Source organism: Nothobranchius furzeri, chromosome 11, assembly GCF_043380555.1.
Source record: "Nothobranchius furzeri strain GRZ-AD chromosome 11, NfurGRZ-RIMD1, whole genome shotgun sequence".
Lineage (NCBI taxonomy): Eukaryota > Metazoa > Chordata > Actinopteri > Cyprinodontiformes > Nothobranchiidae > Nothobranchius > Nothobranchius furzeri.
In genome coordinates this window covers 63,854,036-63,868,112 of record NC_091751.1, presented here as the reverse complement: position 1 = coordinate 63,868,112, position 14,077 = coordinate 63,854,036, and the positions used below count along the sequence as shown (strand labels likewise).

The 14,077-nt window shown below is 43.4% G+C and overlaps 1 protein-coding gene across 2 annotated transcripts; it reads right to left on the bottom strand.

The window, feature by feature from the left end:
- Window positions 1-153: 153 nt before the first annotated feature.
- On the bottom strand, window positions 154-6,167 carry LOC107384273 (zinc finger protein 665). Of its 2 annotated transcripts, XM_015957429.3 has the most exons (7): window positions 5,978-6,167; window positions 5,119-5,321; window positions 4,930-5,022; window positions 4,585-4,680; window positions 4,349-4,459; window positions 2,265-2,394; window positions 154-2,188 (listed from the first exon to the last, which is right to left on the bottom strand). In XM_015957429.3, exons 1-7 carry the CDS (start codon window positions 5,988-5,990, stop codon window positions 315-317), a joined length of 2,520 nt encoding a protein of 839 aa, XP_015812915.3. In that variant the 5' UTR covers window positions 5,991-6,167; the 3' UTR covers window positions 154-314. The 2 variants fall into 2 exon arrangements, with proteins under 2 accessions (XP_015812915.3, XP_054586468.2); XM_054730493.2 differs by lacking the exons at window positions 4,349-4,459; window positions 4,585-4,680; window positions 4,930-5,022; window positions 5,119-5,321; window positions 5,978-6,167 and adding an exon at window positions 2,510-2,751.
- Window positions 6,168-14,077: the final 7,910 nt, after the last annotated feature.

Sequence of the window (14,077 nt, the reverse complement as noted above, 5' to 3'; positions counted from 1 at the left end):
CATCGTTTTAAATCCTTTATGATTTAAACTAAACGCTGCAGATCCGGTCTTCCCATCTGTGCCGTAAACGCACGTTCCCTGTAACATTCCCACAGACTCAAAATAAGACCTAGAATCAAACTGTGTGAAGAGATGAGGAGAAAAAAACCAACATTTGTAGTGGAACACCTTTAGTTTGAGACAAACAGCAAAACATTGTTGAGCCTGAAAGTCCTGAGTTCTGTCGTCTGATTGGTAAATCCTGATGGACCAATAAGATTTTAGTACCGGTGTCTGGCCAGAGAACTTTCAGTGTGTTCAGCAGCTTTTAGGATTCAGTTTAAGTTGGAGTGGCTCTTCAGGTGTCTTCTCAGGTGGTTGAGACAGGTGTAGGTCTTAGGACAGATCTGGCAGTGGTACGGTCTCACCCCCGAGTGGTTCAACATGTGCTGCTTCAGCACGCTTCCATCGGAGAAGGCCTTACCACACTGAGAGCACACGTACGGTCGCTCTCCTGTGTGCACGCGCATGTGAACAGTTACTTTGTGTGCCATTGTGAATCCTTTGCCACACACCGCACACTTGAACGGCCTCTCTCCGGTGTGGGTGAGCCTGTGGGTACGCATCGCTCCCATCTGGGAGAAGGCCTTCCCGCAGTCGGGGCACACGTGCGGCTTCTCGCCTGTGTGGACCCTGGTGTGACTGCGCAGTCCTCCTGCTGTGGAGAAACACTGGGAGCAGTGGGTGCACTGGTACGGACGCTCTCCCGTGTGCGTACGCATGTGCTGCTTCAAATCGTAGCGGTTCCTGAAGCCGCGGCCGCACACCAAGCAGTTCTCGGGCCGGTCGTCGTTGTGGCGCTGCTCGTGATTAGCCAGGCATTTTTCGGACAGGAAGCACTTGCCACATTCTTGACACTGATACGGCTTATCGTGGTCGACTCTCTGGTGGTACTTCAGCTCGCTGATGCCAGGAAAAGTCCCGTCGCAGTACCTGCACCTGAAGCGGTGGTTGGGGCTATACGGAAGCTGATGTTCACTCAGCTGATGATTCCTGAGCAAATGGGCCATCTTGAAGGCTTTGCCGCAATGAGCGCACGCATACTTTGTGAGCAGCTGCACACACTGGTGTCTGACCCGTTCGTGCATGGACCTGAACTGGGACCCACACTTGGTGCAGATGTGAGCAGCATTTTTACACTTTCTCTTCCTGTGCCCAGACAGATGAGCCTCTGTTCGGAAAGCTTTCCCACACTGAGAGCACTTGTAAGGTTTCACCGCTGTGTGGAACCGTTGGTGCTCCAGAAACTCAAAACGATACTTGAAGCTCCGCCCACACAGCGGACAGCTGTGAGCGACTCTTCCTCCCGGGTAGCCGGCTTTGATGAACATCTTCCTGGAGGACAGAGACGCTGAAGTCCGATGGCCCGAGCCGCCTCGTCCATGTTTATCTCCCGTCATCGGTTTGGCCGTCTCCATCCCTCCACCCTCCTCGTGCCGCTGCTGGTGTTTAATCAGACACTTTGAGGAGATAAAACTTTTCCCACATTGCTTGCACTGATAAGGCTTATCGTGATCTACTTGCTGATGATACTTCAGGTCGCCGATACCTGAAAAACCTGCACCACAGTGGCTGCACTTGAAAAGGCGGTTCTGGACGTGAGTCAGCAGATGTTCCTTCAGGCTGCTGGACTTTGGGAAACCCTTGCCACACTGCCCACAGCTGTGGCTACGCCCTCGTTTAGGGCAGTGGTGTCTGAATTTGTCCATTGAAGTTGGAAAACTGTTTCCACATTTGATACAAAGATACGCCGCGTTTTTGCACTTCCGCAGCCTGTGACCAGCCAGCAGGGTGGCAGTTCTGAAGGCCCGGCCGCACTCTGAGCAGTTGTAGGGCTGCAGACCACTGTGGACTCTCTGGTGCTCGATGAGGACAGAGTGATGCTTGAAACATTTGTCACACTCAGGACATTTGTGGACTCCCGACTGCTGCCTCATGCAAGGAGACGAAGGCATTTCAGTGTTTTTGGGGGATTCTGGAAAGTCCGTTGACGTGGAAGGGTTCGTGGACAGCTCTTCGTCGAATATGACGATCTGAGGGACATCTGTATTTTCGTCATCACAAGGACTCGCGTGGGAAGTGATGGCCACTTCCAGGGATGGAGGGAGGGACAGAGACGGGATCAGAAGATCATCCGATTGAAACGGAGCTGCGGGAAAAATGAAAGAAGCGTTTACAACAATTAAACCAAACCACGGAGGCTTCCGTTTAAGATGCAGACATACCAACAGTGGTCTTTGCTAACTTTCCGTGGCACTGTTTGCTCTGGAGAAGAAATTTAAGGTCCTCTCCATTTGAGACACACTGCATGTACTCCTCTAGGACAGCAGGAGCAGCACTGATCCAAGACGCAGTCTGAAAACAAAAACGTCTACGTTAAAGTTAACAGAGGCCCTTTTTAATCACCATCTTCTACAGGAAAAAGTAGAAATTCAAAATTTGAACACTTAAAGAGCAAGTCACCCCCTACCAGATTCTTATTCAACTCCCACTTCCCGTTTGAAAAATGCAGCAAAGGCTGTTGCCTGGCAGAACGAGAGGGCGAAGCCGCTAACAAATACACACAACATTGTGACATCATAATGTACCAGCTAACAACATAGTGTACCTCTTAGCCAATAGCAATGGCAGATTTGAATTCAAATGCAGTGCAGAGTTTTTGCCTGAAGAGGGTGCAACACTGACAGTTTTAGGCAGAATATTTAAATTTTACCTAAGATGCACTAAAGTGCCGAATTATTGACCACATTTGTCTACAGCACAATCAGACACTCATTTATATAGTTTATCAGCAAAAAAATGTTGATTTGGGGTGACTTGTGCTTTCTCAATGTACAAAACTCTACACACACCTTACTTATTGATACAAGTACTGCTTTTCCTTTTCACATTTTAGGCGCCTGATCTTTATTTCCGTTTTGTGCTATCCCTTGACCAAAACAGGACTTGACCGAGTCCATCGACTATAATTTGTATTTAAGAGACAATTGTACCACTTTTTACTAGATAGATACATTTTACTTTCATAATGCTAACCTGTAAATAAAAGAACAACTTAAATATGCAGTGATACACTTGGATCCTACCACACTCAACACTAGCTAGGTTTCTGCCCAAAACAATGAAGCCGTGGCTAATATACCGTTCTCAGTGGTCTAGTGGTAGAGTGTCCGCCCTGAGATCGGGAGATCAGGGGTTCGACTCCTGGTCGGGTCATACCAAAGACTTTGTAAAAATGGGACCCAATGCCTCCCTGCTTGACACTCAGCATTAAGGGGTTAAACCACCAAATAGTTCCCGAGCGCGGCTTGTCTGCAGCTCACCGCTCCCCCAGGGGATGGGTCAAATGCGGAGAACAAATTTCACCACACACACCAGTGTGTGTGTGACAACTGATGGGACTTAATAAAGACGAGCCTGCCAGACTCGTCCTCTGTTTAATTCTGCACAGAGAAAGAGTCTGGGAACTCACGGGCAGAGAGGCACTTGAGGGCGGGACTAGGCAGCTCAAAAATAAGCAATCAGAAAAAAAGACGGAAATGCCGACTGTACCACGCGACGCTGTAGTTTTGTTGCTGTAGTAATAAAAGGCGTCTGGCAATGACACAAACATCTTTCTTTAGAAGAAAGGCTTTTAGCGCTTCTACTTGTTGTTTTAAAGACCTGTCCACGTCATTTAGAACAGAGGAACGAGCCGCAGAGAACTCTGCTTCAGTTGCGATGTTTATGACAAACTCAGCGTCGTGGTGTGTGACGTACGCTGCTCAGCGCTGATTGGCTCGGTTAGAATTCTCAGGGGGTGGGGTTATTTGAATAGGAGAGTTCCCCGACCCTTTCTCTGTGCAGAATTAAACAGAGGAGGAGTCTGGCAGGCCAGGCTAGATAAAGACCACTCTGCACCACGGTCGTTCCGTCACTAAAAACACACTTGAGAGATTTTGACTTTACTTTTTTATCAGTGTGATGAAACTTACTGACTCAAACCCGACTTAGAGACCTGGTTTTATTTTTAGCCAACGGTTTTGAGTAAATCTTTTGTTTTTAATCACAGTAATCCCAAAGAAGTGACTTTGTGTTGTTTTTAGTCTCGACTTATGCTTTATTTGGTCTTGAAATCACCAGAGGCTGCTGTCCTGCTCATAAAGAAGAACAAAACAAGTCGATACGACTGAAGGTGGCTGGTTGGAAAATGTTTCCTTTTTGACCAACTCAGATCAAAGGTGCCATTTTATAAACCTCTACTTTCATTCCTTGCACAGACATAAAAACAGCAGCTACATACGTTTCATGTTGTAAAACAACATCTTGCCTGTTTGAAATCTGGTATTGGTAGCAGCTCCTCAAGTCTTGTGAAAAATTCACAAACCAGCGTCTCTAATGCCGTGTCAAAATCTGGACCGTATTCCACCGGAAAGACATTCTGTTGGAAAGAAAAGTTTAAATGTTAAGATGATCCTCAGCAGCCTTAAGAAACTATTTAATGTAGAAAATCTGACATTTTAGGCATTTAAGATACGTTGGGATTGGGAATTATGCTTTTTCTACCTTGAGAAAGTGTTCTCTGCCATCTGTGTCCTCTATGAGGCCTTGTACCAGCTTCATGAAGTTAGCTTCTGGGGCTTCAATTACTGGATCATTTGTCTAGATAAAGGAACACAACCAACGGGTTGATCACATATGAAATAGCAGTCTAGGATGGCAAGTGATCATTTTCATCATCAGTGATCAATTTGTTGAGAAGACAGAGAAGTCCCACTTCCTACTGTTCAAATTCACAAAGAACCATTCAATGTTGAATTATTTTCATTTTAAAAGCTGAATATCAGTAAACACATTTCTATTTGTGTTAAACATTTCAGTTACTGCAAAACAAGTAGAAGAATCTCTCACCTCCTCAGCCCACGAAGATCGAATCCTGTTGAGATGCGTCTCCACAGCCTTGAGATCCTCGGGGTGTTCAGAGCGAAGCAGTTCCAGAGTCGTCTAACGGAAACACAGTTTGTCAGTATGGTGCTGCCCTCCCAACACCCTCTCTGCTGTACCCGTGTGTGTGTGTTGAAGCTGAAACTTTTCATTTACCCTTGCTCTCAGGCCCAGAGACAGCAGTCGGCCCTCTCGTTTACTCATCAGCTCCGGTACAGCATCTGTTACCGTGGACACAAACTCCTCCAGTTTCCCATAATGCTTTATGTTCCGCCGCCTCACCACTTCCCACATCACTGCCGACATCAGCCGGAGTGGTGGGACCAAGAGTGCCAGGGAGGACAGGGGAACGCTGAATTCTTCAGAGAGAAAAAAGTCACTTTGGTTTTACGCAAAATTAAAAACACAGATGAAAAGTTTATGGCCTGAGGTTCATTTCCAGAACTAATCTAGCTCTATTGGTAAGCTTAAGAATGAAAACTAGCTGATGTTTCGCTGTTCACATTCCTTATTTTAAAATATAATCATGAGAACATGTTAAACTGTCCACATCGATGCTTCAGTTGGACCTTTTTAACATCAGGTCTGCCTCAAGTTTGAAGGCTCTTAGATATTTTTTTACGCAAATCTATACCAATCGAGATATGATTCTCTCACCCTCTCTCGAGACACACACAACTGTTTCGATAAGACCAGTTCACCGTCGCTACCAGCTGGTCCACAACCCCTTAAAAACAATGCTCTTATTAAAGCTCTCGTTAAATGGCCGGAGTTGTCTTGAAATGTTATTGATTTAATGTTATAGATTCACAACACTGTTAACACGCTAACATTAGCAACAAGGACGCTAGAGCTCCATAGCAAAACACCGGCTTATCAGTACGCGAAACAATTTTTGTCCCAGAGATTAGTCCAGGCCCGTTGAGCCTTAGCTAATCCTTCGCTTCAGCTATTCGGTACAGGCAGAGAAAATAAAAACACAAAACGGGAGTGATTTTCACTCGATTATACATACCCATGTCGTTCATTTTGGAATTCTTTAATGACTTCGGTGGAGAAAAAGCTCAATACTACGGATAATCTTTCATAGTTTTAGCTAGCATGCTAGCTACTGAAATGCGAAACATCAGGCGCCAACTTCTTCCTGAAACGCACTGCTCTTAGCTACAGCGTTTAGCTCAGTCAGTGGCGTCTGTAGGGTGACGCTCGATTCTTTTACAGGGCAGCCCGGATGAAAAGCACTCCAATTCATTTTACCGTCAAAATCACATGCACCGCTTCACCGGACACCCGGGAGAACATACCAAACCAAAACAACAATGGACGAAATCTTTTGGTATCCAAATTAAAAAATGTAATAGAGTTTACGATATTTTAAAAACATCTTACAGAGACATAGTTTTGCCATTTGTATTGGAACAGCATCAGAAAGTGATCAAGAACTTTTTAAGATAAATCATAAATATTTCTACTGCAGCATAGTCGTTTTTTGGGCCATCATTTAATTCTGTCAGAATATTAAGATAAAAATTAGTATAATTATATTTTCAAGTAAAGAAGACTTTATTTTATTACTTATTTGAAGACATTGATGTTATAATTTTATTGAAACAGACAGTAATTTACCCTGAGCACTCAACAAAAATTTTAAAATATTGGTAGTCACTTTGACTGAAATTTCACATAAAGTTAGGTCACTTGCCTGTGCTTGCCCACTTCAAAATATTGTTTTTCTTTATGCAATGGTAAAAGACATGCCAGTCTTTACCTGCTCCTAGACTCAGGCAACTGTCTGACAGGATGTCAGGAATGGCTTCCCTCACCAGGTTTCTTTACTTTCCCAAATCTCAGAGGTGGATGCAGGAACTGGGAAATTATCATTGTGAGCAAACTGCAGAACAATATAAAGCATCTATACAACCTCAAACATTATTAATGAAACATGTTTTCATTAAACAGTTTGTAACACATTCAATCAACACATTAAAAAGTCCTGATTAATTATTTCATTTTAAAACTTTAAATGAGAAATAACTATGCAGATCTATTTATTTTATTCTCTCTTGAATCAGACAGAGGAGGGGGAATCATTTAGGGGTTTTTAATGTTTGCTATACACGTGTTTGAGATAAATGTCCTCCCAAGTGCTGAAATGTTAAAAATTGTGGTTTGTGACTGCACTGTAGATGCACAAGTGCCCATGTGGTGGCAGTGATGGTAATGAAACCATGATGGCCCAGCAAGTACTTATCTTGGGATTCATAGGAGAAGTAATTAGATAGTGCTTCATCAGACCATCTGGACACTGTTAGCCACCATGACTAAGTAAATCCCTGTAGAGCATGCTCACTGACAGAGGAAAGCATTTACCTAAAAGGCCATGTCCTCTTTTTTAGTTATTCATTTCCCAGCTCTCTTGGTGGGGTCAGCCTCGGTATCCTGCAACCATTTTTACTAAAACAACTGGGACTTTATTTTCTGTCAAATCGAAATGAGCTAATGAACTTTACGCACAGAAAAGTGTTTCAGTCCATGGGTGGCGGTTCTGATCCAATTTCATGTCTCCGAAAGTGAATTCAAGGAAATTCCCTTTAGTTCCCACTCAGAGATAGAGAATTGTTCTTTATGTCCCAGAAGGAAGGACCAAGGTCCCACTGTGAAATGGACTAAATTCAGCAGATCTTAAAAGTTTCAGGGGCGGATCTATAAGGGTGGCATAGGGTGGCAGTTGCCACCCTAAAAGAAAGCCTTGCTACCCCTGCTGCCACCCCAGCTGGCAGCTATGAATTCAAGAAAAATAAAAGTTTTTCAACTCTCTGACTCATAAAGACCTATTTGCAGTCTACTTTGACAGAGAAAAGACTATGAAGCTAGGCTGTACTCAGCATTGAATCAAAACGGGCAAAATCTTTGGATCTTGATGAATGTGTAAATTGTTTTGCTGAGCAACATGGAAACTGCCGCATTCAGCTGTTGTAGGAAGGACATAATTTTATTATGCGTTTTATTTTCGTGATGGGCCTTTAAGCTTATTAAATGAGGACCCAAAACAAATGAATATGTAAATCCTGGGAAAAGAAAAAGGAAAACATATATATATATATATATGTATATATATATATATATATATATATATATATATTTATATATAATATGTGTATATATATATATATATATATATATATATATATATATATATATATATATACGTATGTATGTATGTATTGCCACCCTAGAAAAATGTTTGCCCCTCTTCTGCCACCCCATAAATAATTTTGTAGATCCGCCCCTGTTAGTAATGATTTAAATATTGTGACAACAGCTGACGATTGGCCATGGATGGAGCAGTAAATCAAGAGCATCGAGTTGTGTGTTCAGCAACTTTATCAGAATGCCCTTGTGGTTAACATAAAAGGGCGTGGCTTGTAGCCCCCAAGAGAATGACAACTGCATTAGATAGTAGAAACCTTCCGGTTCCTAAAGTTGACACCATCATTTTAACAGCTACACTCCAAGGAGCTGCTGCACCACAAGAAGGGTTCTTAGAAGGGGTCGTTCCTGGTGGAGTCCAGCATGCGCCACAAGTATCAGAGAGATACAAGAATCATCTCTGCAGCCTCAGGACCCTTGCAGCTGTTGAGTCAGTGTGCTGCACCGAAGGCTTCTTGAACAAAACACCAAAACTTTGCCTGATGAAGGAAGCATATAAAGCAGACAAGAAAGGTATTAACCCTCCCACTGTCCTAACGGGTGAGGAGTGAGCGCTGCCTCACCCCTGCCACATGGTCCTCAAGGGATAAACCATCAACCCTGCTTAATGGTCAACTTTCCTCGCGGGGTCACACCCGTTAGGACAGTGGGAGGGTTAAGAAAGAAACAAGGTTTTTCACTGGCTGAGCACAGACCTCAACTCAGTCAGCAATGTTCTCCAAACCCCAATGAACTCGAGCAACATCTTACAAAATGATGCAAGACTAAAAAATTCACGCAGAAGACAAATGTTTTAGATTAAGGCTGCAAAAGGGGTTGCATGATATTGAATCCCTGAGTTCAAATAAACTTTGAACATGAAGTTAATCAAAATTTACATGTCACTCTTCTCAAAGTATGTTCACATCTTTCCAGAGGTCTGTAGATGAGGGGTGGGGTCATCACAAGGCCACATGGAACAAGGCCCATGTAGATTCACCACCAACTCCAACGAGTGTTTTTGGTCCAGGAGGAAACTCGAGGATCTTCTTGCTGCAAACCAACCGTGCTACAACTCAGCTGCTATACGATCAGTTTGGGATGAATTACATAGTGATTGCAGTATTTACTGCATGCTGGTGCATTTTGTAATTAGACATAGTGCCTTTTTAATCTTTTTAGAAATGTTTTCTCTTAGTGAATGAAGCTTTAATCTCCACCACATGTTCATGCGCTTAAAAATCGGATCAGTAACCAAGTCACATTTAGCAAATTCACATTTTCTTGGAACTTCAAAAACAAAACCCAAATTAATTTAATCATGAGCAAGAAGAGCAAAAGTTGAGTGCCCATGATGAGTCAATGCATGAATGTGTAACTTGTGTGTGTGTGTGTGTGTGTGGGAGAAAAAGACTGAATGTGTATTTGTGTGTGTGTGTGTGTGTGTGTGTGTGTGTGTGTGTGTGTGTGTGTGTGAGAGAGAGAGAGAGCGAGAGAGAAAAAAGACTGAATCTGTGTATGTGTGTGTGCGCGCGTGTGTGTGTGTGTGTGTGTGTGTGTGAGAGAGAGAGAGAGAGAATGGGAGAAAAAGACTGAATGTGTGTGTGTGTGTGTGTGTGAGAATGGGAGAAAAAGACTGAATGTGTGTATATGAGTGTGTAATTAAAACAAGTGATTTTTTAAAAACATAGATTATCCTTCTATCCCAGCTGGTCAGCATTGGATTTGACCACACTCACAACCAGAGAGAGGAAATCTGGAGCTAAATCCAAATTGGCACCCTTGATCATTTTTTTTTATTTTAACTGAACATGAAAGCCCAGTAAGAATCTGATTTCAAAAGCTTATCAAAAAGTCATGTTAACTTTGGAAATATGTGAGTGAGAAGGCATGATGTCAGGCGTGCTGGTGAGTGAAGCGGAGGTGAGGGTAAGAAGCAGGCAGGCAGGCAGGCAGGCAGGCAGGCAGGCAGGCAGGCAGGCAGGCAGGCAGGCAGGAACTTTTTAAACGAGGATTTAATCAGGAACATGCAGGACAATGAAACAATGAACCGACAAAAAACGCAGAACTGAGAGGGTTTAAATACATGAGGGCTGGGAGCTTGGGTGATTGGAAAACGAGAGGCAGGTGGGAGCAATTAACAGAGACACATGACTGAACAGAATGAGGAGGCCAGACAGGGTGTGACTCATAACACAGGAATACATTATTAAGACATTTTAGGGCTCTCTAAACTTCAAAGTCTAAAGTTACGCTATTGATGAGCTAAGGGTTAGGGGTTTGGTGGCCTAGGGGTGGAGCACAACCACAAACAAAACGTATTGCTGCCATCTTAAAACCACATCAGTCTCCAAAATTTCTAATTGTTTCATGAGGCCTTATTTTCTAAACATTTGGTATGATTATTGACACGGGAATTTCTGGTTAAGCCCAAATGTTACCAGTAGCAGCAGAACCTTCTGCTGAGTCCAAAGGTCATGTCAGGGATTATTTTATGTTTATGATGAAATGATTATGTAAGTCAAAATGTGCTGTGTTGTACAAGGTTGCACAAACCACAGTAAAGCTTATGAGGCTGGATGCCCAGCTTACCTGTGGAGAAAGCTGAGCCACTACCCAAAGCTCATAATCGGAGAGGAGGGTAGGAATGTCGACTGACCGGTAAATTGAGACATTGAACTTTCAGCTCAGTTCTCTCTTCACCACAACAGTACAGCGTCTGCATGACTATACAGTACCAGACCGCCTCTCCCAAACAAGACCCAGAGATAATCGAACTCTCCCATTTGAGGAAGGACCTTGTTTCTGACCCAGAGAAGACATTTTACCCTTTTCCAGCTCAAGACAATGGTCTCCGATTTGGGGGTGCTGACACTCATCCTGGACACTTCACACTCAACCACAAACTGCTCCAGTGAAAGTTGGAGATCACAGTCTGATGTTGCCAACAGGACCACATCTTCTGCAAAAAAGCAGACTTGATCCTTAGACCACCAGAACAGATCCCCTCAACACTTTGGCTGTACCCAGAAATGCTGTCCTTAAAGGTTATGAACAGAATTGGTAAGAGAGGGCAGCCTTGGTGGAGTCCAACCCTGACAGAAAAGGAACCCGGTTCTGATCATACAGGGACCTAACAGCCCATAACAAGGGGCCTGGTGCTCCATACTCCCAAAGGTCTCCACCCCAGAACTTCCATGGTTGAGCGCCTTCTCCAAATCCAGAAAACACAAGAAGATGGGTTGCATCCTCCAGGACCCCTCTGTAAGGGTAAAGAGCTGGTCTAGTGTTCCACGGCCAGGACCAGGGTCGGCGTTAGGCCCGGCTACTTGGGCTGAAGCCCCGGATGTTTTATGAAAAGCCCCGGATCTAAATCGCAGAAGTAACATGCAGTACCAAAGTCCAACAGAGAGGGAGCAGCTGGCAGTAGTTTGTATACAGCCTGCCTGAGCCTCCACCACTGAAGAAGAAGCCCTTCAGCAGCCGGCTTCTTCTGCAGTCTCTGCCTGAAACGCATGAGTGAAGATGGACATAAGGACGTTTTTTAGACCAAAAGTACAACGACAGAACCCCAGCTTTGATGAGACTGGTGTTGACTCAGGTTTGTGAGTCTTATTTGAAAATATTTGTTGTGCTGCTGGTTTGCCTAAAGTTAGCTTACTATCAGGTGAAGTTGTTGGAGAAAGAACGGGAATATTTACTATCATCTCACACTAAACACTAACAGGAACAATACTCTGCCCTGAAAATGCTTAATGTGTAGCTTCAGATTAAAAATTATGTGGTACAAGCATCGACATTAATATACAAGACATATATGATGTTGACTAGTGCGTGTCACGTGTGTGTGTGTGTGTGCGCGCGCGTGTGTGTGTTAAGCCCCGGATCTTCTTCAATCCTAAATCCGCCCCTGGCCAGGACAAAAACCACATTGTTCCTCCTGAATCTGAGGTTTGTCAATCCAGTGGACCCTTCTCTCCAGAACCTTTGAACAGACTTTAGAGGCTCAGGAATGTGATTCCCTGTGGTTGGAACACACTCTGCCCCCCGCCCCCCCCCCTTGAAACCAGGGAAGCCCTATCCTGGTCAGCCAAAAACAGCAGAACAGAAACACACATAAAAAAAGACCACACAATATTTAAAGGGCAACACAACCATGAATGCAGACTTCCACACAGATCCGCGTTCATCCATCTTGTTTTTAACTTAACGAGGAAGTCCAGATTTATGGAAAAAGAAGTTTTATTACAATTTAACAAAACAAGCTATGAAATATTTTCCCCTCAAACATTACAGACAATCATGTTCTCAAGGAAAGTCTTTTATATAAAAATGAACACCTCATATAATTTAAACGTATTTTGTGACCACCAGAAGAGTCACCAGAGTGGCCTTTTGACATAAAACAGCAGGTCTCACATACATCAGACTCGCAGCTCTCCACAGACTTCACGACAAAAGAAATGTGCTTCCAGTGCATTCACACCAGTCCGATCCACATCCATCAGGTCTAATTAAATGGTCTAAAGAGATTCAGAGAAGTGTGCGGACAGCCATCAGAATTAGGCACATGGATTATCAGCATACGCAGCCCTTCTTGTAACCGACACAGACGTGGACGCTGCAGATTAAATGTGCTCATGAAACTAATCGTCAGATTTTCACATCAAGATGAATTGGCTTGAAATGCATGGGCAAAGATTATTTTATGACTCATGGTACTTATTAAAAATAAAACTATTTAGTTGAACATCTTTTGTATCATTGTGCATCAGTTAGGCGTACGCGTAACGCTTTATTTGCTCTAAATAAATAATATGTGAACCAAAGTAGAAAAATAGTTTGGATGTTTGGCTGCACAAAGAAATAAATTGTAAAGCACTTTGTGGGACCGAAACAAGGATTAAAGGTGCTGTGTACGTTTGGACAATTGACCCCGGGTTGAGGAAAGTCTTATTTGTGGGACAAATAAATGTTGATCTCTGTTTTCAGAAGAAAGTTGAGATTTTTAAACATTTATCACATATTTATAAAACTGTCTTTGACTGAACTTTATTTTGAAATAGCTGCAAAAAGTTTAATCAGGGGGATTCTACCTACTGGTGTTATTTAAAACGTGCAGAGATGAAACATTCTGTAGCATCGGCGGAAATGAGGTTAACTCATACTGACCAGAGATAAAACCACGAGTTCACAACATCTAACAATAACCGTGTGCTCGGTGGCACTAAATATTAACAAAACTGCTGCGCGTGTGGAGGGTGAAGCCGTCAGAATGCTGCTGCCAAACGGCAGATGGAATGAAGATATTCGTGTTTTAAGGACAAAATAGCATGGATCCATACCATGATGATGTTTAAATGCTTTAAAACTCCCAGTTCATGTGAGGAAAACCAAGAACTTTCCAGGGCCACCGTGGGAACCCCTTCACACAGGATGGAGAGCTCACTGCTAAAGGATCGGTCTACCAGAACATGAATGGGCTTTGAAGGGCCTTAGAGGTCAACATGTGTTGGTTTTTCATCATGGTAGCAGAGCCCTGGGGGGGTACATGGTGGTGGTGTAACCATATCTGGGGATTGAGTATATCTTGATATGTAGAACCAAGCAGGATAGAAAGCTAAACTTTCCTGTGTTCAAACTGTCTAATAGTGATCTTAATGTGTGTGAGAAGGTGAAATACCTTGGCCACTTTATAACCGATCAAATGCGTGATGATGCTGACATCCACAGACAGTGCTGTAAGCTGTATGCACAAGCTAATACTATAGCTCGTAAGTTTGGTTTTTGTTCACCTCCAGTTAAGGTGGCTTTATTTAAAGCATATTGTACTCCGCTCTACACAGCCCAACTGTGGTCATCCTACAATCAAAGCAGCATGAATAAGCTGCAAGTTGCATACAATGATGCCTTAAGGATCATACTT

Coding starts and splice junctions, on each gene's coding strand:
- LOC107384273 (XM_015957429.3), bottom strand. Junction 4,681..4,929: donor GATCTTCGTGGGCTGAGGAG/GTGAGAGATTCT, acceptor TCCTTTATCTAG/ACAAATGATCCAGTAATTGA. Junction 4,460..4,584: donor GCAGAGAACACTTTCTCAAG/GTAGAAAAAGCA, acceptor TCTTTCCAACAG/AATGTCTTTCCGGTGGAATA.